The 26,311-nt window shown below is 36.0% G+C and overlaps 1 protein-coding gene across 7 annotated transcripts in view; it reads left to right on the forward strand.

Annotated features, from left to right (window-relative positions):
* The window catches only part of CDK14 (cyclin dependent kinase 14), a 621,048-nt gene that overhangs the window by 291,632 nt on the left and 303,105 nt on the right, over window positions 1-26,311 (forward strand). For all 7 annotated transcript variants that reach the window (XR_008420630.1, XM_019443275.2, XM_053898331.1 and 4 more), the window contains one exon: window positions 10,882-10,944. Coding sequence is in view for 6 of the 7 variants with exons in the window: in XM_019443275.2 (XP_019298820.1) it covers window positions 10,882-10,944 (63 nt within the window). In the remaining variant the exon portion in view is untranslated. The remainder of the gene's footprint in view (window positions 1-10,881; window positions 10,945-26,311) is intronic.

Raw genomic sequence — 26,311 nt, forward strand, 5'->3', positions numbered from 1 at the left:
TGTTTCTTAGAGCATGAATGTCTGCATTCTTTTTATCAGAGAAGAATGGCTCACAACAGTCTTACTGCCTGGATAGAGCTATATAATCTGTCCATCCATAGTGTCATTGCCAGAAGTCAAATAGTAAGTTTTTTGTTTTAATGGAAAAGATCTTTCAGGTTGCTGGTTTTACATGATGGGAATGTGGTTGGAAATGCTTCCTATTCCAGTCACCAGCCTCGGGCTGCCCATGCAATTTGGAATCAGAAATGGCAACTGAAACCAGTTAGGCAGAATTATGGGATAGCAAAGTCCAATATAGGTTTATTATGACCGGAAAGGAGAAGGAGAAGGCATTATATGATTTTTTAAATAGGGAACTTAATTAGGAATGAACCACAGCACCGTGATAGCTGTGGGAGGATTTTTATGTAGTTTGAACTACTGTGTGTGTGAGCCATCTCTGCCCTCCCCAGGGAATACGTGTGGTTTACTGGATAGAATTTAAAACATTTCCTAAGTGGCTCAAAACCAAGTAAAAATAACCCAGAAACAGGCTTTGTAATATGTAAAATAATTCTGTGCAGGAACAATTGAATATTTGAGAGTATTCTACTTGAGAACTTATCTTTAGGTGATGATGGAATAGATTGAAAGACCATATTGCCTCTTTTGTCATACCGTGTCCCATGATGCAACTCGAGGCACAATAAACTAGTAGTAATTAGAATTTCTACTTCAGAAGGAAGAGATAGCACTTTTGTACTTGTTCATGAATGTCTTGTTTTTTGTAGTTAAAGATAAGGGATTTCAGCGTATTAGCATAAAGGCTAAATAGCATTTGAGAGAATACTGACAGTTTTATATTTTAACCACTGTTTTAAAAATGGGCCCCTTGGGTATATACTGACTTCCTCTATAAAGCATCTTAAATGGCTGTGATTTTGTTTTAAAGGTAAAGTTGGTTAATGTTTTTATTTTTTTTCCCACTAATGAATGATACTCACATGTTGGAACTAGCAGCATTAAAATTTCATTAATTATGATTTGGGAATGAAATAGATGAGTACTATAAAGCTTAATGGGAAGAAAATGCAATTTCAAAGTCAATTTAAACCTGTGGACTTCATATCAGAGCAGTTTGAAACTACCTGCTCAGTAATTTGATGTATTAATTCTTACAGCAATGTAGGCTGATTAAAACAGAGATTATAGCTAGAGGAGAATGGCATTGATTGCTGTAGAAGAAAGGAGGGTTCAACTTCTCTGTTTTCTTCAGTTGCCTCCAGCAGCAACTATTCCCCAGTGAATTACGTGACGTTAATGAGCTGCAGGTGAAATAGATTAAAAACTAAAATGACAGTGAGTTCTACCAAAGTTCACAGCTACCCTTCAAGTGTGGTTTTAGTTAGAATGCCTGTGGTGTGTTTAAGATACGGGACAATGGTAATGAAGGTGACATTAGCCAGTAATAGAGTAAGCATCACAAGTAAACATCTGCCATAGTCATTGTCTTGGTCACACTGGCAGTTACTGTTGTAGCCATTAATTTGGGGACCACATGCACTATCACCAAAGAGTGGAAATAATTGCTCTTGTTCTTTGAAATTTGCGGTTTTTTTTAATGTGACCTCTTACCAGTCAGTATTATTTAAAGGTTCTTTATAATGAGTCACTTACATGGAAGAAATTGGAGTGTCTAGAATCAGACTGATGAGGACGAGAGAGCTTCGTAAATAATCAACAGTCAGGGAGAGGAGAGCTCTATCTATATTTTTATGCTTCCAACTTGCACATGTTTATCAACTAGTTGTTAACAAATCCCATCTTTTTTCTTTATCATCTTCTCACTTTTTTTTGTTTTGTAAAATCAAATTTTCATTAATTTCAAAATGCAACTATAGCTGAACCTTGGCATTTAAACATAAAGTAAGCCTATCCCTGAAGAATAAAGAAATTCAGAAGTTGTCTCATTATCTTATGGAATCTTTTCATATTCTTACTCTTGTGAAGTAGGTTTTTTTTTTAATGTTGTAAAAATTATACCAGGCTTAAATATACTGACTCTCCTCTCACTGTGAAATGGAAAAGTAAAGGAAACAGAAGCAGAGGCTGTGGAGGCTAAACTTAACATAACTTAAAAATGAGGATTTCTGTTGGTTATCCCCGTGGAAAAACTTCCTTATTTTTAGCCTAGGTTCTAAAAATAGGGTTGTGCTATTTTCAACGTCATATTTTGGCAGTGCTTCTGAAGAACATCAAAATTAGCTGCCAAATATAGTGGACACTATACTTAACATTATAGGAAAATGAAAACAAATGCATGTGTTTGGGAAGGGGCTTTATTTGGATTCCTTTTTGAGGAGGAAAGCTCAGTATGAAAGCCAGTGCTAATGCAAAAACATAATTTCTCTGAAGGACTTGATGTCTTGATCATTTGAGAATCTAGCAATTGGAAGACCCCACTCCATGGCTAATATGTTGTTTAAAAAGAAACGTAAGCACATACCGAATGGTGAAGCCTACTTCACAGTTGACTTGTACTTGTTTCTGCCCTGGAATAGGTAACATTTCATGTGCAAGAAGTGTCTGAGTTTGTGGTTTCCAGAGAACCTTTTTCCCAGTAGATCTCAGTGGAGGGATAGTGCTGCTTTCTCCTGAGCCAAAGTCAGTTTCAAACAGAGTAAGGGCTGGAGAGTGGAAAATATGAAGAGCTGAGTTTCATACTCTAGCTTGTTTCTCGTCTTTTCTGCTGGCTGGCCTCTCTTCCCTGTCCTCTTTTAAAGGTCTCTTCTCCACTTGGGCCTGTTTTGAAATGGTCATTATATCCATAATTTATCTTTGTAGTTTTCTTTCATGTCTTTCCCTTTAAATCTCATGGCTGCTAGTGATGCAGTTCCCAGGTCTACATATGATTGAAATTAATAGAGGCTCTACTGTGTCAAAGTGCTTATGAATAAAAAGTCTTTCCAATTTGTTGTGGTCTTCCTATATCCTGCCTTTTTATAAAGGGAGATTTTTCTCCTGCCTTCTAAAGTGATCCAGCCACCAAGTAATCAAATCAGTATGGGAAAACCCAAATTACAAAAATGGCAAATTCCTTTACAGAGAGCATTTATTGTTCAGGGTGTTAGGATTTCAGGTATGTTTTCCCAGAGACGCCTATGTTAATAACCAAGTAAATGGTACCTGATGGGTAATTGACAGTGAGGAAGGAGGAAACTCATTTTGAAAGAAATATATGCTAGTGTGAGGACTGAGCCTTTGGAGCCTTTTCTGCTCTCACTCTGTCTCCTGCTTGGTCTGTAAGTCTAGTCATACTTTGTAGCTTCATTTAAAACCATCCACTACATGGCAGATTGATGAAGTGTTCTTAGGTATTCAGGTATACACCTATCAAACACAAGTGCTTCTAAAGGGATTACCCTGAAGAACAGCAGCAGTGATGGATTGAATAGAGGGAGGTGTTGCAACATGAGGTGAGGCATAATATAGTGAGGGAAAGAGGAGTGTCAGCCAAGAGCCAAGATAGAGATGGGAGGATGAAGAGGAATTTGTGTGATCTTCATTCACCAGGAATCTAGTCTAAGTGACCTGCTCCTTTTAGTATCAGAATAAGAAATAGCCAGAGATCAAGCCAGATGAATCTGAGATTATCCGTGTCTCATCAGGGGATACTCATCTGTTGGTCATATGCCATAGGAGCCTTCTCTTTAAACCTAGGATGACTTTAAAAAATGGAATGACAAAGAAGTACCTTCTAGCATTATTGTTAACTTTAGTATTGTATTTCTGGACCAGTGCAAAGATACAAGTCCTATAATCCAATGGGTGGAACTAAAGAGAGAAATGAGAAAGAAGAGATGTGATTAAATTTGTAAGTTAGGCACATCTAATGAAGATCCAAGCATGATACTATGTATTAAAACAGAGAGAGGGAGGGAGGGAGGGGTAGAGAGAGAGAGAGGGAGAGAGAGAAGAAACCATTTTTTCTTTTTTCTTTGTTTTAAATTTTCTTTTTTCTTTTTTAAAATTTACATCCAAATTAGCATATAGTGAAACAATGATTTCAGGAGTAGATTCCTTAATGCCCCTTACCCATTTAGCCCACCCCTCTCCTATAACCCCTCCAGCAACCCTCAGTTTGTTCTCCATATTTATGAGTCTCTTCTGTTTTGTCCCCCTCCCTGTTTTTATATTATTTTTATTTCCGTTCCCTTACGTTCATCTGTTTTGTCTCTTAAAGTCCTCATATGAGTGAAGTCATATGATATGTGTCTTTCTCTGACTAATTTCACTTAGCATAACACCCTCCAGTTCCATCCATGTAGTTGCAAATGGCAAGATTTCATTCTTTTTGACTGTAATACTCCACTGTATGTATATACCACATTTTCTTTATCCATTCATCCACTGATGGACATTTGGGCTCTTTCCATACTTTGGCTATTGTTGATAGTGCTGCTATAAACATGGGGTGCATGTGTCCCTTCGAAACAGCACACCTGTATCCCGTGGATAAACCATTTTTAATGCAGGTAGAACAGAAGTTTGCTAAGGTACAAAGTGGTACCTTGTACTATCTCTTCTTTCTTTTTCCATCCGAGATTCTGCAGAGTCTTGCCCCTGATCACCCAGAGCAGTCTGAGGTTCATTGCATATTGGCTAGATGTAGTCTCACTGGCTGTGTATAGAGAGTGGTGGAGTGTGAATAGGAATGTCTGGTTAAATAGACAGGAAGAACATAATAAGGATGCAGTGCTACCCCTAGGAGTTCCAGTTTTCTGACCGTATTTATCATTCCATTTTTAATTGTAATCCTCCCCAAACCCCCACTATTGTAAACACACCACATAAAATCATCATCATCATCATCATCATCATCATCATCATCATCATCACCATCTGTATCATCTACTATGTGCTGGGTAGTATTCTGAAACCATTATGATTTTTAATCATTAATTTTCATATTATCCATTTGAGGTAGGTGTATTAGGATAATTCTCATTATACACAAGAAGATTCTGATATATAGAGGTTATCTAACCTGCCCAAGGTTATACAGCTAGACAGCCATGTGTATATGCATGTGATATATATGCACACACACACACATTTTGATGCCATACATCTAAGGAAATATGAGTTTTTGAAATTTAGAAGGTTTGGAAAATTCTTTATGAAACCAATACTACACTGCATGTTAACTAAGTTGAATTTAAATGAATAAATGTAAAAAGTTTCCCAACATTTCATTTTGGAGAAGCCTCCTTCCTGCAATTCATAATGCTAATGTCATTGGTTATATACTTAGAAGGATATCTGTGTATGTTGAGGATCAGGAATATTTTCCCCCCACTTCTGATATGTTTCCTTCCTCATAGGTTGGTTTGTTTGTTTTTTAGCTTTATTTATTTTTATTCCAAGTTTTTATTTAAATTCCCATTGGTTAACATACAGTATAATATTAGTTTCAGGTATAGATTTTAGTGATTCATCATGTACTTATTACACCCAGTGCTCATCCTTGATCCCCATCACCTCTTTTACCCATCTTCCCACCCACCTCCCTTTCAGCAACCCTCAGGTCGTTCTCCATAGGTAAGAGTCTGTTTTATGATTTGCCTCTCTCTGTTGTTTCCCACTATGTTCATGTTTTGTTTCTTAAATTCCATCTACTGATGAATGGATAAAGAAGTTGTAAGATACATATATCTATTGTGAGATATAGTTGGCCGTTTGCAACTACATGGAAGGAGCTAGAGAGTATTATGCTAACCAAAATAAGTCAGAGAAAAACAAATACTGTATGATTTCACTCATGTGGAATTTAAAAAATTTTAAGCAACAAGCTTGAATATGTCTTGGAAAAAAATTAAAATAATTCACAAGTATGTACAATCCACAGAATATAAGCTTTATTGAGAGCAGAGACCTTGTCTTGTTTATTATGCAAAATCAGCATGTAATAAATCTTATTTATACAAAATTAGCATTAAATCTAAATGTCAGATATATAATACTGTGAAAATTTTGTACCCTACACTATTCCACTTCTTTGTTAATTTTAGAAGTTCACATTAGTAGATTTACTTATGTTGTATTTCCCGGATGATGAGTGATGTTGAGCGTTTTTTCATGTGTCTGTTGGCCATCTGTATGTCTTCTTTGGAGAAGTGTCTATTCATGTATTTTGTCCATTTCTTCACTAGATTATTTTTTTTGGGGGGTGTTGAGTTTGATAAGTTCTTTATAGATTTTTGATACTAACCCTTTATCTGATATGTCATTTGCAAATATCTTCTTCCATTCTGTCAGTTGCCTTTTAGTTTTGCTGATTGTTTCCTTTGCTGTGTAGAAGCTTTTTAGTTTGATGAGGTCCCAATAGTTCATTTTTGCTTTTGTTTCCCTTGCCTCCGGAGACATGTTGAATAAGAAGTTGCTGCGGCCAAGGTCAAAGAGATTGTTGCCTTCTTTCTCCTCAAGGATTTTGATTTTTCCTGTCTTGGGTTTAGGTCTTTCATCCATTTTGAGTATTTTTGTATATGGTGTAAGAAAGTGGTCCAGGTTCATTCTTCTGCATGTCGTCGTCCAGTTTTCCCAGCACCGGTTGCTGAAGAGATTGCCTTTATTCCATTGGATATTCTTTTCTGCTTTGTCAAAGATGAGTTGACCATACGTTTCGTTTGTGGGTCCATTTCTGGATTCTCTATTCTGTTCCATTGATCTGAGTGTCTGTTTTTGTGCCAGTACATACTGTCTGGACGATTACAGCTTTGTAATACAGCTTGAAGTCTAGGATTGTGATGCCTCCAGCTTTGGTTTTCTTTTCCAAGATTGCTTTGGCTGTTCGGGGTCTTTTTTGGTTCCATATAAATTTTAGGATTGTTCCTTTTAGCTCTGTGAAGAATACTGGTGTTATTTTGATAAGGATTGCATTGAATATGTAGATTGCATTCCTTTGGCTGTTTTGAGGGTCTTTTCTGGTTCCATATAAATTTTAGGATTGTTCCTTTTAGCTCTGTGAAGAATAACGGTGTTATTTTGATAGGGATTGCATTGATATGTAGATTGCTTTGGGCAAAGGTTTAAATGTCCCTGACCCTGTTCAGTAATACTCTGGCCATTTTCCATTGCTTTGAAATTTATGTTGTATCTATCTTTCATTTTTAAATAATTTAAACATTTTGGGGTTTTTAAATTTTTTTTTAGTTCCTAGAAAAATAGATTTTCTTTGTTCCTCCTTTTCTTATTCTCTCCCTTTAACTGATTTTCTCCATTTTTATTTTATCCCTGCTGTCATGGAACTTAAGACCCCATTGACTAGAAGAAACATTCCTTGATGTACTAGTAAGAAAGATAAAAATGCTCAATTAAACTGTGATTTAGTGTTTTCTTATCAGAGTGTTTCATGCCCACTAAAAGAGCCCTACAGATATTAATTTTGGCACTTTTCATAAAATCTTACCTGAAATTTTTTAATAAATGGTTTACAAAAAATGTAAGGACCATCCGAGGATAACAGTTACATCTCATGCTTCCATATTTTACCCTCAGATGGTCCTTACATTTCTTGTTGATGACGCATGCCATCAGAGTTACAAATAATTCCTCAAATAAAGCAAACTAAAAAGTTTGCTCTAACACAGGCAATGACAACTGTAGTCCAAATACTGCCTGGAAAATAGGAGATTCATGCTATTGTTCCAATGTCAAAGATAAAAAAGAATTGTAGGTCGTAGGGTTGATGAAATACAGTACATTTTGATGTTAATTTTATTTAGTTGTGGGAAGAGAATATGACTTCTGCTTTCTAACTGTTAAGTCTTTATCTGTGTCTAATACATTAAGTTTTTGAGTGTGCCATTCTTATTTAAAAAACGTGTAGCATGAGTTTACTGGGCACAAAAGTAAACACGCTATTTAATTGTGTTATTCATATTCCTTATAACCTTCCTTTTTTTTTTCTGGTAAATTCTGTTTGTTGATCCTTGAACTAAGTAAGCTAAGCCCCTGAAGATTTTGTGAAATTATCAGTTTCTTCTTTTATTTTTACCAACTTTTGGTATATATTGGTATGCCATGTTGTTAAGTACATAATGTTTAATACATTTTCCTTGAATTCTATTATGTCTGATATTTACATTGATATGATTATTATTTTTTATTAATATTATCCGTATAAATAACAATATAAATATGTAAGTATGAAGTATAAAATAAAATATAGCATTTTTTATTTTCAAAGTTTTTGTTGCTTATGGTTTCTAGATTATATCTTGGAAATAACATGAATTAGATTTTCTTGTTTTGTAAACTGGGATTTTACATTTAAAAAAATGTTTAATGTTTATTTATTTTTGAAGGAGAGAGAGACAGAGTATGAGCGAGGGAGGAGCAGAGAGAGAGGGAGACAGAATCCAAAGCAGGCTCCAGGCTCCAAGCTGTCAGCACAGAGCCTGATGCGAGGCTCAAACTCATGAGCTGTGAAATCATGACCTGAGCAGAAGTCAGATGCCCAACTGACTGAGCCACCCAGGCGCCTGAGATTTTATATTTTTTATTAGGAATTTTTAACATGTCATGGATATATAATTATTGATATACTTTCTATTTATCATTTTATTTGTTGTGTGTGAAGCAGTGAACAAATTAGATACAGTTCTTCCTCTGTGGATTCTGTTATATAACGGGCAATATTTTAAATGATATTTTTGTATATCATGTTATAGGTGAAAAGTACTTTCTCATGTACTATTTTTTTTAATGTCTATTTATTTCTGAGACAGGGAGAGACAGAGCATGAGTAGGGGAGGGGCAGAGAGAGAGAGGGAGACACAGAATCCGAAGCAGGCTCCAGTCTCTGAGCTGTCAGCACAGAGTCCGACGAGGGGCTCAAACTCACAAACCGTGAGATCATGACCTGAGCTGAAGTCAGTCGCTCAACCAGCTGAGCCACCCAGGTGCCCCTATCTCATGTACTATTTTATTCGTTCTTCAGAAGTCTTCTTTAAGGGAGGTGTTAGCCATACTCGAAAGGAGAGAGGAATTAACAATATGGAGTTACAGAATGGCAATTTGGGAACCAGAATTCATTCCTCAGTTTGGTAAATGCATGATATCAAACTTTTATATAGTCACTCAGGAAAAACTCCATGGAACTCATAATTATCTTTTAGAGTATTTTTTAAGTAAGCTATACTATATGTAAAACTATTTCCACCTGTATTAAGCTCTTCTCTGTGTTTGACATTTTGTTGGGCCAAAGAGGCAATAATTTCCAAATTAAACATAGTTTCTGTCCTCATGGAGTTTGACTTTGATTTGGAAGCTAAACACTTTTGGTGTGGTCTAAGATAAAGGCAGTATTGTCTTAGAACATATCTAAGAGCATTTCTTCTGTCCTGTTGCCCGTCAGTTGGCTTCTTTCATTCTCTATTCAAGTGTAACTTCTTTGAGAGACTTTTCCAAAGTCTCTACACCACAATAAATTCCCCTTACTATGCCCTCAAACATTACCCAGTACTGTTCTTAAAATAATATATAACATACTTTATTATAATTATCGGCATGTCTGGGGTTTTTTGTTTTGTTTTGTTTTTTGTTTGTTTGTTTGTTTGCTTTTGCTTTTGTTTTTGTTTTTTCTTTTTGCAACTGTTTAATTCTGTGTCTTTAGTGACTAGTGTAGTGCCTGGAACACAAGAAAGGCTCAAGAAGTGCACAGTGAATAATCAATGCATGCTAAATTTTGTTCTGTATCCTCAGCAGTACCAACCTGGCATGCAGTAAAGGAGTCTGACCTGTTACCATGACTGTAGCAAGATTCTTGAATATAACATAAACTCTAAATTCTTCAATAATTGAAGCTTGATAATAGGGCATAAATACTCATGTTCAGTGGCTTTTCCAAAATGATAAAATGTTTCAATGTTATAAATCTTATAGTACCCTCTAATAAGAGAAGAAAAATTGGAATAGCAACTCTACATGTTTTTTCAAATTTCTATATAATTCATTATGTAAACATAAGAAGCATTAAGATGAAAATAAATACAGCTGTAGGCAAATTGAGCTGGGGATATTTTTAAAAGAGTAACAGCAAAAAAATGTTACTTAGAGATATTCCTTTTAAGTTACATGCTGTGATAAGCATGGCTGTTTTATGTAAAGGTTGAATCACTAAACTCTACACCTGAGACTAATACTACCCTCTATGTTAACTAAGTGGAATTTAAATAAAAACTTTTAAAAAAGTTATACCTGATATATTTGTCTTAATTTATAATTTTGAAAGTGTTTCTATTCATTTAAAAATATATTTTGGCAGATACATTCGGGAGTTCTGGAAACCTGAAAATTATTTTTTAATGAATATAGTTATGAGAATTTTAAATAAGTAGTGATTAATTTTGCTAGAATGATATATTTGTAGTATTCTCATCTCATACAAAATAAATAATCATAACCTGCATTTGCACTTGAAAAATACAAGATAATTGGCAATGTAATTGGTTTAGTGTGTGTTATGTGTATGTGTTTTGGTTTAGTTTTTTTCAGGTATGGTACCCATATTTACAGTTAAGTTTTGTTTTGTTTTGTTTTGCTAAAAAATATATTTTCAATGAGGAGGAAATTAGGCACTTAAATTATGGACATGGATACCTTCTAATACACAGATATGTGTAATACAAAACAGAGCCTAAAGATAAAGGTAATGATTCAATTGTGGTTAAAAACGAGAGGGCGGAGAAGCATTCGGCTACATACAAAGAAAAAATCCACCCACTTGTCTTATATTTGCTTTGTTCAGAAGGCAATAGTGACTTTGAAGTAGAAAAATATTGATTCATCATGTTATAGCCAGAGGGATGTTAATACATTTTCCCCTTTTTCTTCCAGCACACTGATTTATGTCAGTACATGGACAAGCACCCTGGGGGGCTGCATCCAGATAATGTGAAGGTAGGAAAAGATCTTTTTAAGCCAGCGGCTAGCATTCTTCATGTGTATTTTTTTTTCATCAAAGTCTAATCTCTCTACCATAACTTAAAAAAATTGTTGTGTAAAGAGAAGTGATATTGAAGTAAACCATGGTTAGTGCTCTCTTGAGTGATTGGAAACTATGTTTAAACATTAAGTCTTTTCACTGGAATATTATTTAGATTTAATTCTATTTTTGTTTCATGCTAATAATAAGTGAGATCCACTGGAATGCTGTTTTAACACTGTTTTTAAGAGAAGAGAGTTTCAGGTAGCTCTCCCTTAGAACTTCATACTAAAGTATCAGTAAGTTTCAGTACAAAATACTATGATCCAAAACGTTATGGTACGTTCATAGTACATATTTTTTTATTTGTATGTACAAACAGATAACAGTTTCCTACTGCTCTCCTTCATTTCTTTTATTACAAATTGGATTGCTGTGTGTCAAAAGAAGTAAGTTTTTCTAACATCTGACCTAGCACCCATCTTGGAAATTGTTTCAAAATTTCATGCTTCAAATAGGAGATTCTTTTTTGACATCTGTGAGAGCGTCAGAAGATACCAAAGTTATATATGAAGGTTTAATGATGTGCTCACATTCTGTAATTCAAATGACTACCTTTCATGATCCTGAGAATCAATTGAGTGCTATGGATGTATGTAAAGAAAAATTCTGCCCATTTCTTCCTAGGCATTATCTATTGACACCACTCTTTGCAGCAGGCATGTTTCTTTTGTACTTTTCTCTTTGCTTATAAAAATATATATGCACATATGGTATTTTGTGTGTGTTTATTTTGCTCTATAAAAATAACATGCTATTGTATGTCTTTTTAAAATATGTATCATGGATATCCTTTAAAATCAATATATGATTGTAGTTTAATCTTCCTGAAAACTGCATATGAGTCCATAGTATGAAAAAACCATAGTTTTCAACTGTTTCTTATTCATGGATCTTGGCTTGTTTCTAGAATGTTGCTATTGTAATGAATTCTAGGCTAAATAATAGTATGAAACCTTTACATTCTTATTTCTTTTATATATCTAGTTAATGGATTTTCTTTACTAAGAGACAAGATTTCAGTTTTAATGAATTTGACTGGAACATTTGCCCACAAGTTTGTAAATTATAGGAGGACTGTTTTTCTTTACTCTCATGAGCATTGACCATAACCAATCATTTTAATTTTTGCCATTCTGATAAGTAAAATTGGAATACCTTTTATGTTAGTGTTTTCTTGGCTGCTAGTGACAAGTATCTTTTCACATGTTAAGATCTTGACTATTTGTAATTACGTTGCCTGTTCTTATATATTACCTATTTTTCTAATGTTGATTTTCTTATTTTTAATAAGTTGTAGGTGATTGTTAATATTTGTGGTATTAATGATGATTTTTATGGTGGCCAGTTATGTTGTATAACTTTTTTAATTAAAAAAATTTTTTAACGTTTGTTCATTTTTGAGAGACAGTGGGAGACAGAGTGCAACTGGGGGAGGGGCAGAGAGAGAGGGAGAATCTGAAGCAGGCTCCAGGCTCTGAACTGTCAGCACAGAGCCCAATGTAAGCTCTGATTGTGAGATCATGACCTGAGCCGAAGGTAGACGCTCATCTCTGAGCCATCCAGGCACCCCTATGTTGTATAATTTTAAAATGCAGGAACTTGTAGCAATTCTGAAATAGCATTGTGTTTTAGACAAATAATAGAATCAATATGGTTTTAGACAAATAATAGAATCAATAATAGAATCAATATAGTCTGTTGTTTCATATAGCTCTTTTTTTGTTGTTTTTTTGTTTTATTGATAGATAAATAATTTATCTTAGATATTTATGATAGATAAATAATTTAAATTCTTTGTTCATTTTTCTTCAAAATCAGTTTCCGTTGACATAAACAATTATTTAGTCTTAAATTGGGGAAGAAATTTTAACAGATGGAAAGACTCGTTTCGTCAATCTTGGCCATGTTTAAGTCTAACTCCAAACATTAATATCATAACATGAACTTAATTTTGGTTTTTTTCCTAAACATTGAAACATTTTAAGTTCTCTTATTTACACATTAAATGTTCTCTTCTTAGGGTTGATTAGGTTCAAAACCAATAGTACAACATATCCTTACTCTTGTTTCCTACTTTAACCCTGGGGATCTGTAGAGAACCCAATTAGTGAGACCTTCAGCTCTAGGGGACCCAGGGGGCTCAGCTCTAGGGGGCTGAGCCTGCCAATCTCAGTGAAAATCAACAGCTACTCTGAGCACTTTGACTTCTTGACTTCCAAGTTCAGTGACAAGATTGAGATTAAAGAGCTGACTGAACCTTTTCAAAAAGAACCATGACATCACTGGATTTTTATTATTCTTGCTTGGTTTTCTTATCAACCCTCTGTGTGTCATTAGACATGAGCTAAGTATTGGTGGAAATTTTTGTTGGTGAAACAAAGAAAAAAGCTTATTCCACAAAGCATCACCATGTTCACCATACTCAGGCCAGTGTCACTGGTGATTTTTGTGGCATTTGTAAGTTCTGCTTCTTCCATTACATTTTATTTTTCCTTTATCTCCTAGTGGTCTTGAGGAACTTGACTTCTAGGTTGCCGTTTTTCAGCAACTAGTATGTACTTGAAATCATGTTTCAACAACTCTTATCCAAGTTTTGCAAGCTTTTCTTTTATTCCATGGTCATTCGTTGTTCTTCAAATACCTAGTGTTTGCTACCTATTCCCAGCCCTTGTTGTGCCATGGCAGTAAACATGGTTTAATAGTTAGTGCCTTCCTAGGCTGTGGTGAGAAACTTCATGGTGAATTCATTGTGCAGTCAGAATAGAAATAATGTCACAGAAATTGGACGGAACATACACAGTGAGTCTGGAGATTAGTCATATAGAGCAGGAATTATATATACTCAGAAGTTGCTTGATGTGATCACAGATTGATGCCTTACTACATTTTTGCCTTTAAAAGAGAGTGATGTGATTTACCTCTTCTTATACCATTTTGAATAACTGAAAGTCAGCAAAATGTATTGATGTATAGTACCCCTTTACACATAGCTATTGAAATCTCAGCTCCTTCAAAGCATAAGAGACTCTTAAAAACTGAGAACAAACTGAGGGTTGATGGGGGGTGGGAGGGAGGGAAGGGTGGGTGATGGGTATTGAGGAGGGCACCTTTTGGGATGAGCACTGGGTGTTGTATGGAAACCAATTTGACTCGGCTCCTTGAGGATTTGCCAAAATGTATTGGACAGTCTTCTCGAAATATTTACGTGTACAGGAAACCTCAGTAGTCATTTAAAGGTCTTCAAACGTGGCTCCATGGCAGAGTCACCTGCAAAGCTTTAAATGTATATATATTCTCTCCTCTCTTCCAAATTCAGAATAATATTTAAAAATTCCTTTAAGTAGGAAGAGGTGGGCATTTGCTCAGACCCAGTGCTGAGAGCCCAGGTTGCCTCCCATGATCCACAGTGTCACCTTGCTCTCCCTGTGACCCTGCATGGCTTTACCTGTGGAGGACATGTGTGCTTGCTAACAACCCTGGCCTGTCACCCTCTCACAGACTTAAAGCCTGCCTCTGCTGCTCTTCACTCTGCCGGTGGGGTGATCACTGTGGACAGGGGCTGGGCCAGTAGGTGGGGATGGGGAAGAGCATGAGAGACAGGGTCTGGCCTGTGGTGCTTCAAAAAATAGGTGTCAGACCCATGCTTCAAGGTTGAAAATTGGAAGTGTCTTTTGTGAAGAATCTGATCAGTCCAAGAGAACAGACCTAAAGAATCCAGGCAACTCTACAGCAAAGACCTCCTTTGACATAAGTAACTTGGAGGGAGCAAAGTTGTGTGCATTAAATTAGAGAAAGATTGTAAAGAAGACATCAAAAAATTATCAATACTCTCAAAGATGTAGAAGAACTATAGTATATCTATAAAATAAGAATGATAAGTTATTTTTTTAAAAAAGGAACTTAGTGAACAGAAGGTTGCTTTAGAAATTAACAATATGATGACAGAGTGGTGCCTGAGTGGTTCCGTCAGCTGAGCGTCTGCCTCTTGATTTTGGCTCAGGTCATGATCTCACAGTTTATGAGTTTGAGCCCTGTGTTGCACTCTGTGCTGGTAGTGCAGAACCAGCTTTGGATCCTGTCTCCCTCTGTTTCTGCCCCTCCTCCACTTGCATGCATGCACGCACTCTCTCTGAGGCCTCTCAAAAATAAGCCTTAAACAAATATGATGAAAGACATAAAAAAATAACAAAAAAACATGGGTGATAAAAGTAAAGAAGTTTTCCAGAAAATAGAGTATAAAGCACAGATCTTAAAAATGAGAAAGAAAGTATCAAAAAAAAATTTGAGGTCCAGTCCAGGGGATCCAACCTCTGAATAATTGGAGAAAATGTGCAGGAGGAATCATCAAAGTAATAGTCATTCAACTACACTTTTTCCAGCTGTGGAGGATATGAATTTCAAGATTAAGAGGGTCCATTAAATGCCCATAATATTTAATGAAAATAGACTGACAATAAGATTCCTTATTGCAAAATTTTAGAACGCTGGTTTTGAAGAAAAATCCTACAAAAGGAAACGGCTTTACTGTGATAGAATTATAGTGGCCTTAGCCTTTTCAGCAGCAACACTGGAAGGGAGACAGCAGTGGGACAGTGGCTTGAAAGTTCGTATTTAAAATTATTCCCTCAGGGAGCCTGGCTGGCTCAGTCAGTAGAGCATGTGACTCTTGATCTCATGATCATGATTTCAAGCCCTATATTGAGTTTAGAGCTTACTTAAAAAAAATAAATAAATAAAATTATTCTCTCAACCTAGTATTCTATACAAAATATCAATTGTGAAGGTAAAGTAATTATTTTCAGATGTTCAAAAAGTTGAACATAATGCCCACTGTGCATCCTTTCTCAGGAAGCTACTTGAGGATGTACTCCACTAGAATTCAGGGTATAAACCAAGGCAGAGAAGACAAAGAAACCAAGAAACAAAGGCTGCCACGGAGAGAGATGCAGGAGGTTTTCAGGACAATGCTGAAAAGAATCCCAGGATGACAGTTATGCATTAGTCTGGGAGAGTAATCCACTGGTCCAGTTGGAGCAGGTCAGGGGTTTCCAGGAGAGATTTCCAAGAAGAGGAAATTGTTAGGTAAAATACCTAATGTGTTTGAGAAGATTTATGAGATGGGAAAAGAGTTTGGTGTTGAATTAGCACTAACTGCAAAGAAAACTAACCAAAGGAAAACAAACCAATAAACAAAAGAACTAGATCATCAGTAACACCAGGAAAACCAAATTATTGTGTGGGGGTGGGGGTGGGGGTAAAAGTATTCATAGTAAACTAAATGGCTCAGGTCTAAATAATATTTACATAGTCATAATAATTTAAATGTTAATGTTGGTAAAATTAAAAAGGAAAAATACCTCTGAGTGATTCTGCTATAACCAGGCAAGCTCCTTCCAGGATTAGTATCCTAGAAAAGGTTTTTTGACTCTGTCCAATGTTCTTCTCCCTACACTACATGATTAATACATTAAATTACTGTAAGTAGCTTATTATTTAACTTTATATGCACTCAGTCACATAGTTTTATCATCATTTTCGTATTGAAGATAGTACTCTTATCTTCTCTGAGGGTGTGGGAAGTTAAAAAATAGAATGCAGCTTGTTAATGCCTGTGTTTTGGCATCTGAATTGCCATGCACGGAAGCAGACGGCCCTTATTACCATGTTGGTTTCCATGGGAGGCCACTCACCTAATTATGCACTGGCTTTTCTTCACCTGCTTAGACACAATGCCCTCCTCCAGGGTTACATTTAGGATCTGCACTGCAGGTGAAATTATTCTCAAAGTAGTCTGACTGTGACATAGTGACAGATGTCCCACAGGTATTTCTGTTTGATATATTAATGCATTTTTTTCACGTTGTGGTATTTATTGTCACTTAAATCTATAAATGCAAAATGAAGAGCATAAGAATAATATTTACTAAGTTAACAGCTGTTCATAAGGCTGAGATGTTAATTTAAAAAAAAACAGTTGAGCTAAAATAAGACCTTGTAATGGTTCTTTATAAATTTAAGGAGATGGGAAAACCAGGTGAGATCCACTTTTATGTTAAAAGAGCATATTCTTTAGTAACTCCAAAGCTCTGTGTTTACCTAAATAGCTTGTAGATCATTAAATGTTTGGAATGTTGTAGATACTGAATATTCATTGTAGGGAACAGAAGGAAAGTACAGTGATCAGACTTTTTTGTTTCTAAATCTGGCAATTTTGACTTTTAGTTTGATTATTGGGCAGCATAAAAATATATGTAAAGCATTTGTCTTGGATTCTAAAAATGTGAATATTTTTGTTTAGATTTCATATATCCTTGTTTACAGTAATACTGTGGGATGTCATGTACCTAAGAATTGAGATTGTTCTTTAATGTGAATCAGATAGAATTTTAAGCATTGCAAACATGATAGGTCATTGAAAAATGAAAGAGAAAAGAACAACTGGAATGATACATAATTTGTGATTTCATAATAAGGCATGGAATTCTACAGCAATTTTATGCTAATTCTCAGCAAAACATCTGTTAAAGTTTATCTTTCTTGATGTATATTCCTGGTAAATACTGAAATAAACTCATAACAAAAAAATAATAGTAAACTCACAACAAAAAATAAACTCATAACAAAAACTGTCAATGTTAACTAAATTTCTAGAATCATTTGCTATTTTGCCCACAAAGTATATCTGTTCTCAACATGACATTGTGAAATAAATATTCACTATTAACTAATGGTTTGTTTCTTAGCATAATATCAATTTTAGACAAATGGGTAATTTTAGCAGTTAATTACTTAGAGGGCAATTTAAAATCTCAATCAAAAGCCTGAGGACATTGTCCTTGTTATAAATATTTATGATGATTAAAGGTATAGCAAGCAATTGCTAGAACATAATTGGTATGTCAGAAACTAGTTAGAATTTGGGGGGAAGGATAGTTTATTTTTTCCCCCTTTTAAGCCATTCACTATAAATATTATTAGGTTTTGGCTATTATCGTTGAGTTGAATGCAGAACTTGTGTTAGTTCTTCAATTTATAATTTTCAGTGATTTACAGGTTGATCATTGAGGTAAAGAAAATGACCATAACAGCCTAAATTTTACCCTTCATTCAATGTTTCATGTGTTCTTTAAAAATGGATAATCATGAGAGACTAAAAAAAATTAAGGTTCATAAAAAAGATTAATTGATGCTGTCTCCAGGTGATATCTAGAAATGTAGATGCATGAATCTTATTGATGACATTGGATCTTCCTGTATTTTTCTGTAATGCACCTTCATATCCATGTTATCTTAATGGCTTTGCAAGAAGATTCCTTTCAAAAAAAAGCATTTGCATTTTTTCAACAAAATTGTTTTGGATAATCCAAAATAATCCAAGTGGTTATGAATACTGTACCTTATTCTCTGAAATATCTGACATGCTACTGGCATATAGCTGAGTTTTATTTTTTTAATTTCAATATCTATATTAATTAAAAAGATATTAGGTTTATTATGCTTGAAAAATTGCTATTTTCCTTTCATAGTCCAGGGAACAAGCAGGTGTATAACAGACAGAATAATGTTATGCCAAATTAAGACTGTCTTATACAGATGGCACCGAGAATTGATTCCTAAATGAGACTTTCTAATGTTCAGATAGAAAATCAGATAGCACCTGATTTTCTCCATATTCTACATTAGAGCTCTCATTTAGCTGGTAATGATTTCCTACTATGCATTACTGTGACTATATAGAGGCTTTTCTCATTCTGTATTTTGAGAAATAGGATTATTTCATGAAGTCATTAATGAGTGCTTTAGTCTCAGCACCTGTCCAGGTTTCTTTTGAACATTTTTATCCTATTTTTGCTATAACAAAATTATCTTCCCTATCTAGAAAGTGAAGGATTAACAATAAAAGAAAGTGAAGCTTCATGTGTTGATTCATATTGTGCTCGACGTTCACAGGGGCTCTAAGCAGTGAATTTCTGGTTAAGATGTGGGGCCCACTTTCCGCCGTTCAGATCATGTCTTTTGTATCTTTGGCATCATATGCTTGCTTATCTGCTTGTAACAGTTTGGATCAGACAAAGGAATCAAGGCAGGTAATTAAACAACAGACTCTTTCTTAGAAGTGCTTTGAAACCTGGATTTAAAAGAAATCACCCCAAAGATTTATGAAGTACAACCATCAGAAGTATGCCATATGATATTTTGTTGAGATGGAAGATGATTGTAAATGGAATCACCCAGCTTGGGGAGTACCCAGTGGGAATACACCTTCCTGGGTTTTAAGCTTAAGCCATTCACCTTGCCTCTCTCCCCTTTAAGGGTTAAGATGGATCCTGCACTTGACCTCTTTGTTTGCATGTTTTCCAAGACAAACAAGAGGACCCAGGAGAGAAATCAGGCTGAGTAATAGAGTTATGTACATACTACCAAAGATATTTGTAATTTTTTTGCACAGGTACAGCCTTCATGTGACTAGCCAGTACATCTCATTAATGTTTTGTCATAATGTATCCATTCCTATTATTTGAGACCTATCTGAGAGGATGTAAAGAGAGGTCTTTTGATCACTGTATCCAAATTCAAAGTGTTTCCTGCATTCCATTTGAAATTTATTTTTCTCAGTGCTACAGCTTATACATAGAAGCTTTCTCTAAGACCCTTAGACTCAAGGTTTATCACCTTTGCCAGTTTTTCAGTCTGCATCTCTCTCACATACACACTTTTTTTTTTTTTGTAATTTTATTGCGTTTTTATCTGAAAGTCTGGACCTCTCACTCCCCTTCAGCCATTTTGCCCATCTCCCTATTCCCCTCTTCTCGGGCAACCACCAATTTCCTGTTTATGGGTCTATTTCTACTTTTTTTGCTTGCTCATTTGTTTTGTTTTTAGATTCCACATGTAAGTGAATCATATGGTATTTGTCTTTCACTTAGCATAATACCCTCTAGGTCCATCCATGTTGTCACAGATGCCAAGATCTCATTTTTTTATGCCTGAGTAATATCCCATTGTATGTATGTATGTATACCTCTTCATCCATTCATCTGTCAATGGACACTTGGTTTGCTTCCATATCTTGGCTATTGTAAATAACGCTGCAATAAAACATACGGGTCCATATATCTTTTTTAATTAGTATTTTCATTTTCTTTAGATAAATACCCAGTAGTAGAATTACTGGATTACATGATATTTGTATTTTCAATTTTTTTTGAGTGCATCCATACTATTTTCCATAGTGGTTCCATCAGTTAGCACTCCCACCAACAGTGTACAAAGGTTTCTTTTTCTCCAGTTCTTGCCAATACTTGTTATTTCTTGTCTTTTTGATTCTAGCCATTCTGACAGGTATAAGTTGATATCTCATTGTGGTTTTGATTTGCCTTTCCCTGATGATGAGTGATGTCGAACCTTATGTATCTGTTGGCCATCTGTATGTCTTCTTTTGAAAAATGTCTATTTAAGTCCTCTGCTCACTTCTTAATTGGGTTAATTGGGTTTTTTGGTATTATATAAATTCTACATATATTTTGGATATAAAACCCTTATCAGATCATTTTCAAATATCTTTCATTTCAGTAGGTTGCCTTTTTGTTTCATTGATGGTTTCCTTTGCTGTGCAGAAGCTTTTTATTTTGGTGTAGTCCAAATAGTTTATTTTTGCTTTTGTTTCCCTTGCCTGAAGAGACATGTCTAGAAAAATGTTTCTGTACAACAATGTCAAAGATTACTGTTTGTGTTCTCTTCTAGGAGTTTCATGGTTTCAGGTTTCACATTTAGGTCTTTAATCCATTTTGAGTTTATTTTTGTTTATGGTGTAAGGAAGTAGTCCAGCTTCGTTCTTTTGCATGTAGTTGTCCAGTTTTTCCTGGATCATTTATTTAAGACACTGTCTTTTTAAAAAAAATTATTATTATTTTTAATTTTTTTTAATTTACATCCAAGTTAGTTAGCATATAGTGCAACAATGATTACAGGAGTAGATTGATTCCTTAATGCCCCTTACCCATATAGCCCATCCCCCCTCCCACCACCGCTCCAGCAACCTTCTGTTTGTTCTCTATATTTAAGAGTCTCTTATGTTTTGTCCCCCTCCCTGTTTTTATATTATTTTTGCTTCCCTTCCCTTATGTTCATCTGTTTTGTTTCTTAAAGTCCTCATATGAGTGAAGTTATATGATATTTGTCTTGCTCTGACTGACTAATTTTGCTTAGCATAATACCCTCTAGTTCCATCCATGTAATTGTTAATGGAAAGATTTCATTCTTTTTGATTGCTGAGTAATACTCCATTGTATATATATACCATATCTTCTTATATTTTTTTTTCATATCTTCTTTATCTGTTCATCCATCGATGGACATTTGGGCTCTTTCCATACTTTGGCTATTGTTGATAGTGCTGTTATAAACACTGGGATGCATGTGTCCTTTTGAAACAGCACACCTGTATCCCTTGGATAAATACCTAGTAGTGCAGTTGCTGGGTCAGAGGGTAGTTCTGTTTTTAATTTTTTGAGGAACTTCCATACCGTTTTCCAGAGTGGCTGCACCAGTTTGCATTCCCACCAGCAGTGCAAAAGAGATCCTGTTTCTCTGCATCCTCACCAACATCTGTTGTTGCCTGAGTTTTTCATGTTAGCCATTGTGACAGGCGTAAGGTGGTATCTCATTGTGGTTCTGATTTGTATTTGCCTGATGATGAGTGATGGTGAGCATTTTTGCATGTGTCAGTTGGCCATCTGGATGTCTTCTTTGGAGAAGTGTCTATTTATGTCTTTGTCCATTTCTTCACTGGATTATTTGTTTTTTGGGTGTTGAGTTTGATAAGTTCTTTGTAAATTTTGGATACTAACCCTTTATCTGATATGTCATTTGCAAATATCTTCTCCCATTCTGTCGGTTGTCTTTTAGTTTTGCTGATTGTTTCCTTCACTGTGTATAAGCTTTTTATTTTGAGAGGTCCTAATAGTTCATTTTTGCTTTTGTTTCCCTTGCCTCTGGAGACATGTTGAGTAAGAAGTTGCTGCGGCCAAGATCAAAGAGGCTGTTGCCTGCTTTCTCCTCGAGGATTTTGATGGCTTCCTCTCTCATGTTTAGGTCTTTCATCCATTTCGAGTTTATTTTTGTGTCTGGTGTAAGAAAGTGGTCCAGGTTCTTTTTTCTGCATGTTGCTGTCCAGTTTTCCCAGCATCACTTGCTGAACAGACTGTCTTTATTCCACTGGATATTTTCTGCTTTGTCAAAGATGAGTTGGCCATACGTTTGTGGGTCCATTTCTGGGTTCTCTATTCTGTTCCATTGATCTGAGTGTAAGACACTGTCATTTTTTCATTGTATACTCTTGCCTCTTCTGTCATAGATTAATTGACCATATAAGCATAGATTTATTTCTCAGCCATCCCCCTATCTTTTTTAAAAAGTTGTATTCATATCTTATCAATTGATATTAAGACAATTCATGTAGACTTAGTGTCTAGGATGTTACTTTAGGCATTAAAATCATTTTAAACTTCATTTATTACTATTCATTGTGTGTAAAAAAAAAGAAAGACCCTTTAGTTAGGGGAGAGTAGCAAGCATACATTCACAAATGTAGTTGAGAAAAACTTGTGTTTCATGCAATTTCTTTTAGTTCTAAAAAGTACATATCAATGAGGTCAGTTTTATAACTCTGAACTGTATTGACAAATAGAAACCTCATAACAACAGGTCTTAAGAAGATTATATGATCCAAATTCCTTGAAACAACTGTTTCAGTTTTTTTCTTGGAAACTTATGTTGGATAACTATTAAAGCCAATAGCTTAAGTTTGACTATCTTGTTTCTAGTTATCTGGGGAATATTTCTAGTACTAATTTTAGGGTTTTGACCAACTTTATTAAAGGGAAAATTCTCACCCTCAGCCTTACCAGCTTGCTTCATTATATACACAAACCCTAATAATGTGGAAACCTACTTACTATATTAGAACTTCTTTCAGGGAACTTGGCAAAACAAAGATCTGTCTTTCAATCCCTTTTGACTCCTTTTAAATATCCCAGGTCTGGTTCCCAAGGCTTCAATCTGCCTGCTTAAGGCGGGTGTCTCTGTGTCTTGAACAACACCTTGCTTGATATCTACCATTGCCCTGAGGCTAGAAGAGAAGACAGAGTGGGTGGCCAATTTACCTGGTATGCTCAAAGATCACAGAAAGTGTGTAAAATCTTTCCCCCAAGAGCTTGCCCAAGTCCCAGCAGTTCTCATTTTTGGAGTTCTTCCTCTCCAGAAATACATCCTCTTTAGGAATAAGATATTAATGTTTAAATATTTTAGACAATGTGTATTAAATAGTTGTTACATTTTCTTGAAATGATAAAATGTTATGTATCTCAGTACCTTGAAGGAGTAGAGCAAAGGAGAAGACCATTGAATGAAAGATCTCAAAAAGGGCAAAAAGTGGCAAGACAAGTTCCCCCTGCTACTCAGATATTCCAAAAGCTGCACCTGTCTGTAGTATGTGGCAAAAAAGTACATACCTACAACCTGATGCCTGGGCATGAATATCTGTGTTTTACACCATCCAGTAATACATTTCACACCATCAAGTGTGTCTAAAGTGACACAAATTATACCATAATATTTATTTCTGTCTCCCTTACATCTCTATGTAACATTCTAATTATTCTTTTTAAAAACTTTAACACATCAAACTGCAATGATGTTTTATAAAATAGAAACTGTTTGGCACGAGTTCTGTATATTGTATTCGAAATTAGGATTTGGTATTTGCATCAGGTATTTGCACATTTGAACGTCACCTAAGTGAAATGAATCATGATGAATCATATTGTGGCCTTTAAAAATTGAAGAAGACCTACTCATGTAATGAAACCATTCTCTGATGTATATTATAAAATATTTTGACATTTATCAGATAAACTCAAAGTTTCTAATTATTTTTCATCTCCATAAAGCTTGATGTCTGCATAATTTCATGTTTACATAGCCTATGGGTTTTTAAACAATACAGTTGTTAAACATATTATTTGAAGTATTTATTGCCCATGTACAACTTTGGTTTATTTGCCATTGTCATATTTTCTGGCCTTAGATTCACACAATATATAGCTATTCAAATAGTATACATACTGAAAAAAAAATCAAACAGTACATAAGCAGTACTCTTAATTTTGAGTGTCAGAGCAAGACAACAATAGGTTCAAATATTAGTATTACCTCTTACTTGCTAGGTGTCCCTTTGGCCAATTCATTTAATTTCTCTGAGCCTTTGTTTCTTTATCTGTGAAATAGGGATAATAGCATCTATCTGGCGGAAGTGTTGGGAGGATTAAATTACCTAAATGAGTGTAAAACACTTAGTGCAATGTCTGTCATAGTAATCACTTAATAAGTGGCAGTTATTATGCTCTTCTGTTATTCGTAAAATTATTAAATGATACAATATCCCAATGTGAATGACTGTTAAAGATAACTAAGACTCAACCAGTCATTTAAGTTACAGAGATGAGAGATTTAAGATACAGAGATGTTAAACTTGGTCCCCAGAAGGCAAAAAAAGTATGTGAACTAAATGTCTTTGTAAGAACTAGTTGTATACCATAAGACATAGGGTCCATTGCTAATAGTTCTAATAAGCTTTCTGTAAGCCCCGAGAGACTCTAGACATTCCTCAAAGAAAGTTGACCCATGACAATCTGTAAGATGTTCACTGTGCTTCGTCTCACATTAAGTGGAACCACATATATTAAATAATGCATGCGTTTCAGACCATTCGCAAAACCTAATGACTGTAAACATTGAGATAAAGAACATCTGGGATTGGAGGAGGGGAAGATGGTGGCGTAGGAGGACGCTGGGCTCACCGCGTCCTACTGATCACTTAGATTCCACCTACACCTGCCTAAATAACCCAGAAAACTGCCAGAAGACTAGCAGAACGGAGTCTCCGGAGACAAGCGCAGACAAGAGGCCCACGGAAGAGGGTAGGAAGGGCAACAAGGCAGTACGCGCTGCACGGACTGGCGGGAGGGAGTTGGGGCGGAGGGGCAGCCCGCGGGCCAAGCAGAGCCCCCGAGTCTGGCTTGCAAAAGCAGAGGGGCCGGAAGGAGTGTGTTCCTACAGCAAGAGGGACTTGACATCTGGAAGGTTATAAGCTAACATCTCTGCTCGGAGAGCAGGAAGGCTGGAGGACAACGGGAGGGAGAGTTGCTGAGCCCCGGGATGACAGAGCTCAGGTTGGGGAGGAACAAAGGCATTCGCCAGCGCCATCTCCCTCGCCCATCCCCCAGCCAAAATCTCAAAGGGAACCAGTTCCTGCCAGGGAACTTGCTTGCACCTCGCAAACACCCAACATTGTGCTTCTGCAGATCCATCCCTCCACAGCAGGTCTGACTCCCTCCCCATGCCGCAGGGCCCCTCCCTAAGTGGATCACCGAAGGATAAGCAAGCTGAGCCTGCCCCTCCCACCCCTGTGCACCTTGCCGATCCACCCCAGCTAATATGCCAGATCCCCAGCATCACAAGCCTGGCAGTATGCAAGTAGCCCAGACGGGCCATGCCACCCCACAGTGAATCCCACCCCTAGGAGAGGGGAAGAGAAGGCACACACAGTCTGACTGTGGCCCCAGCAGTGGGCTGGGGGCAGACATCAGGTCTGACTGCGGCCCCGCCCACCAACACAAGTTATTCAAGACAGCACAGGGGAAGTGCCCCCCAGTTCCGCACCACTCCAGGGACTATCCAAAATGACGAAACGGAAGAATTCCCCTCAAAACAAACTCCAGGAAATAACAACAGCTAACGAACTGATCAAAAAGGATTTAAACAATATAACAGAAAGTGAATTTAGAATAATAGTCATAAAATTAATCGCTGGGCTTGAAAACAGTATACAGGACAGCAGAGAATCTATTGCTACAGAAATCAAGGGACTAAGGGACAGTCAGGAGGAGCTAAAAAATGCTATAAATGAACTGCAAAATAAAATGGAAACGACCACAGCTCGGATTGAAGAGGCAGAGGAGAGAATAGGTGAACTGGAAGAAAAAATTATGGAAAAAGAGGAAGCTGAGAAAAAGAGAGATAAAAAAATCCAGGAGTATGAGGGGAAAATTAGAGAACTAAGTGATGCACTAAAGAGAAATAATATACGCATAATTGGTATTCCAGAGGAGGAAGAGAGAGGGAAAGGTGCTGAAGGTGCACTTGAAGAAATAATAGCTGAGAACTTCCCTGATCTGGGGAAGGAAAAAGGCATTGAAATCCAAGAGGCACAGAGAACTC

The sequence above is a fragment of the Panthera pardus genome, unplaced genomic scaffold (assembly GCF_024362965.1).
Source record: "Panthera pardus isolate Hobbes unplaced genomic scaffold, ASM2436296v1 HiC_scaffold_8, whole genome shotgun sequence".
Classification (NCBI taxonomy): domain Eukaryota; kingdom Metazoa; phylum Chordata; class Mammalia; order Carnivora; family Felidae; genus Panthera; species Panthera pardus.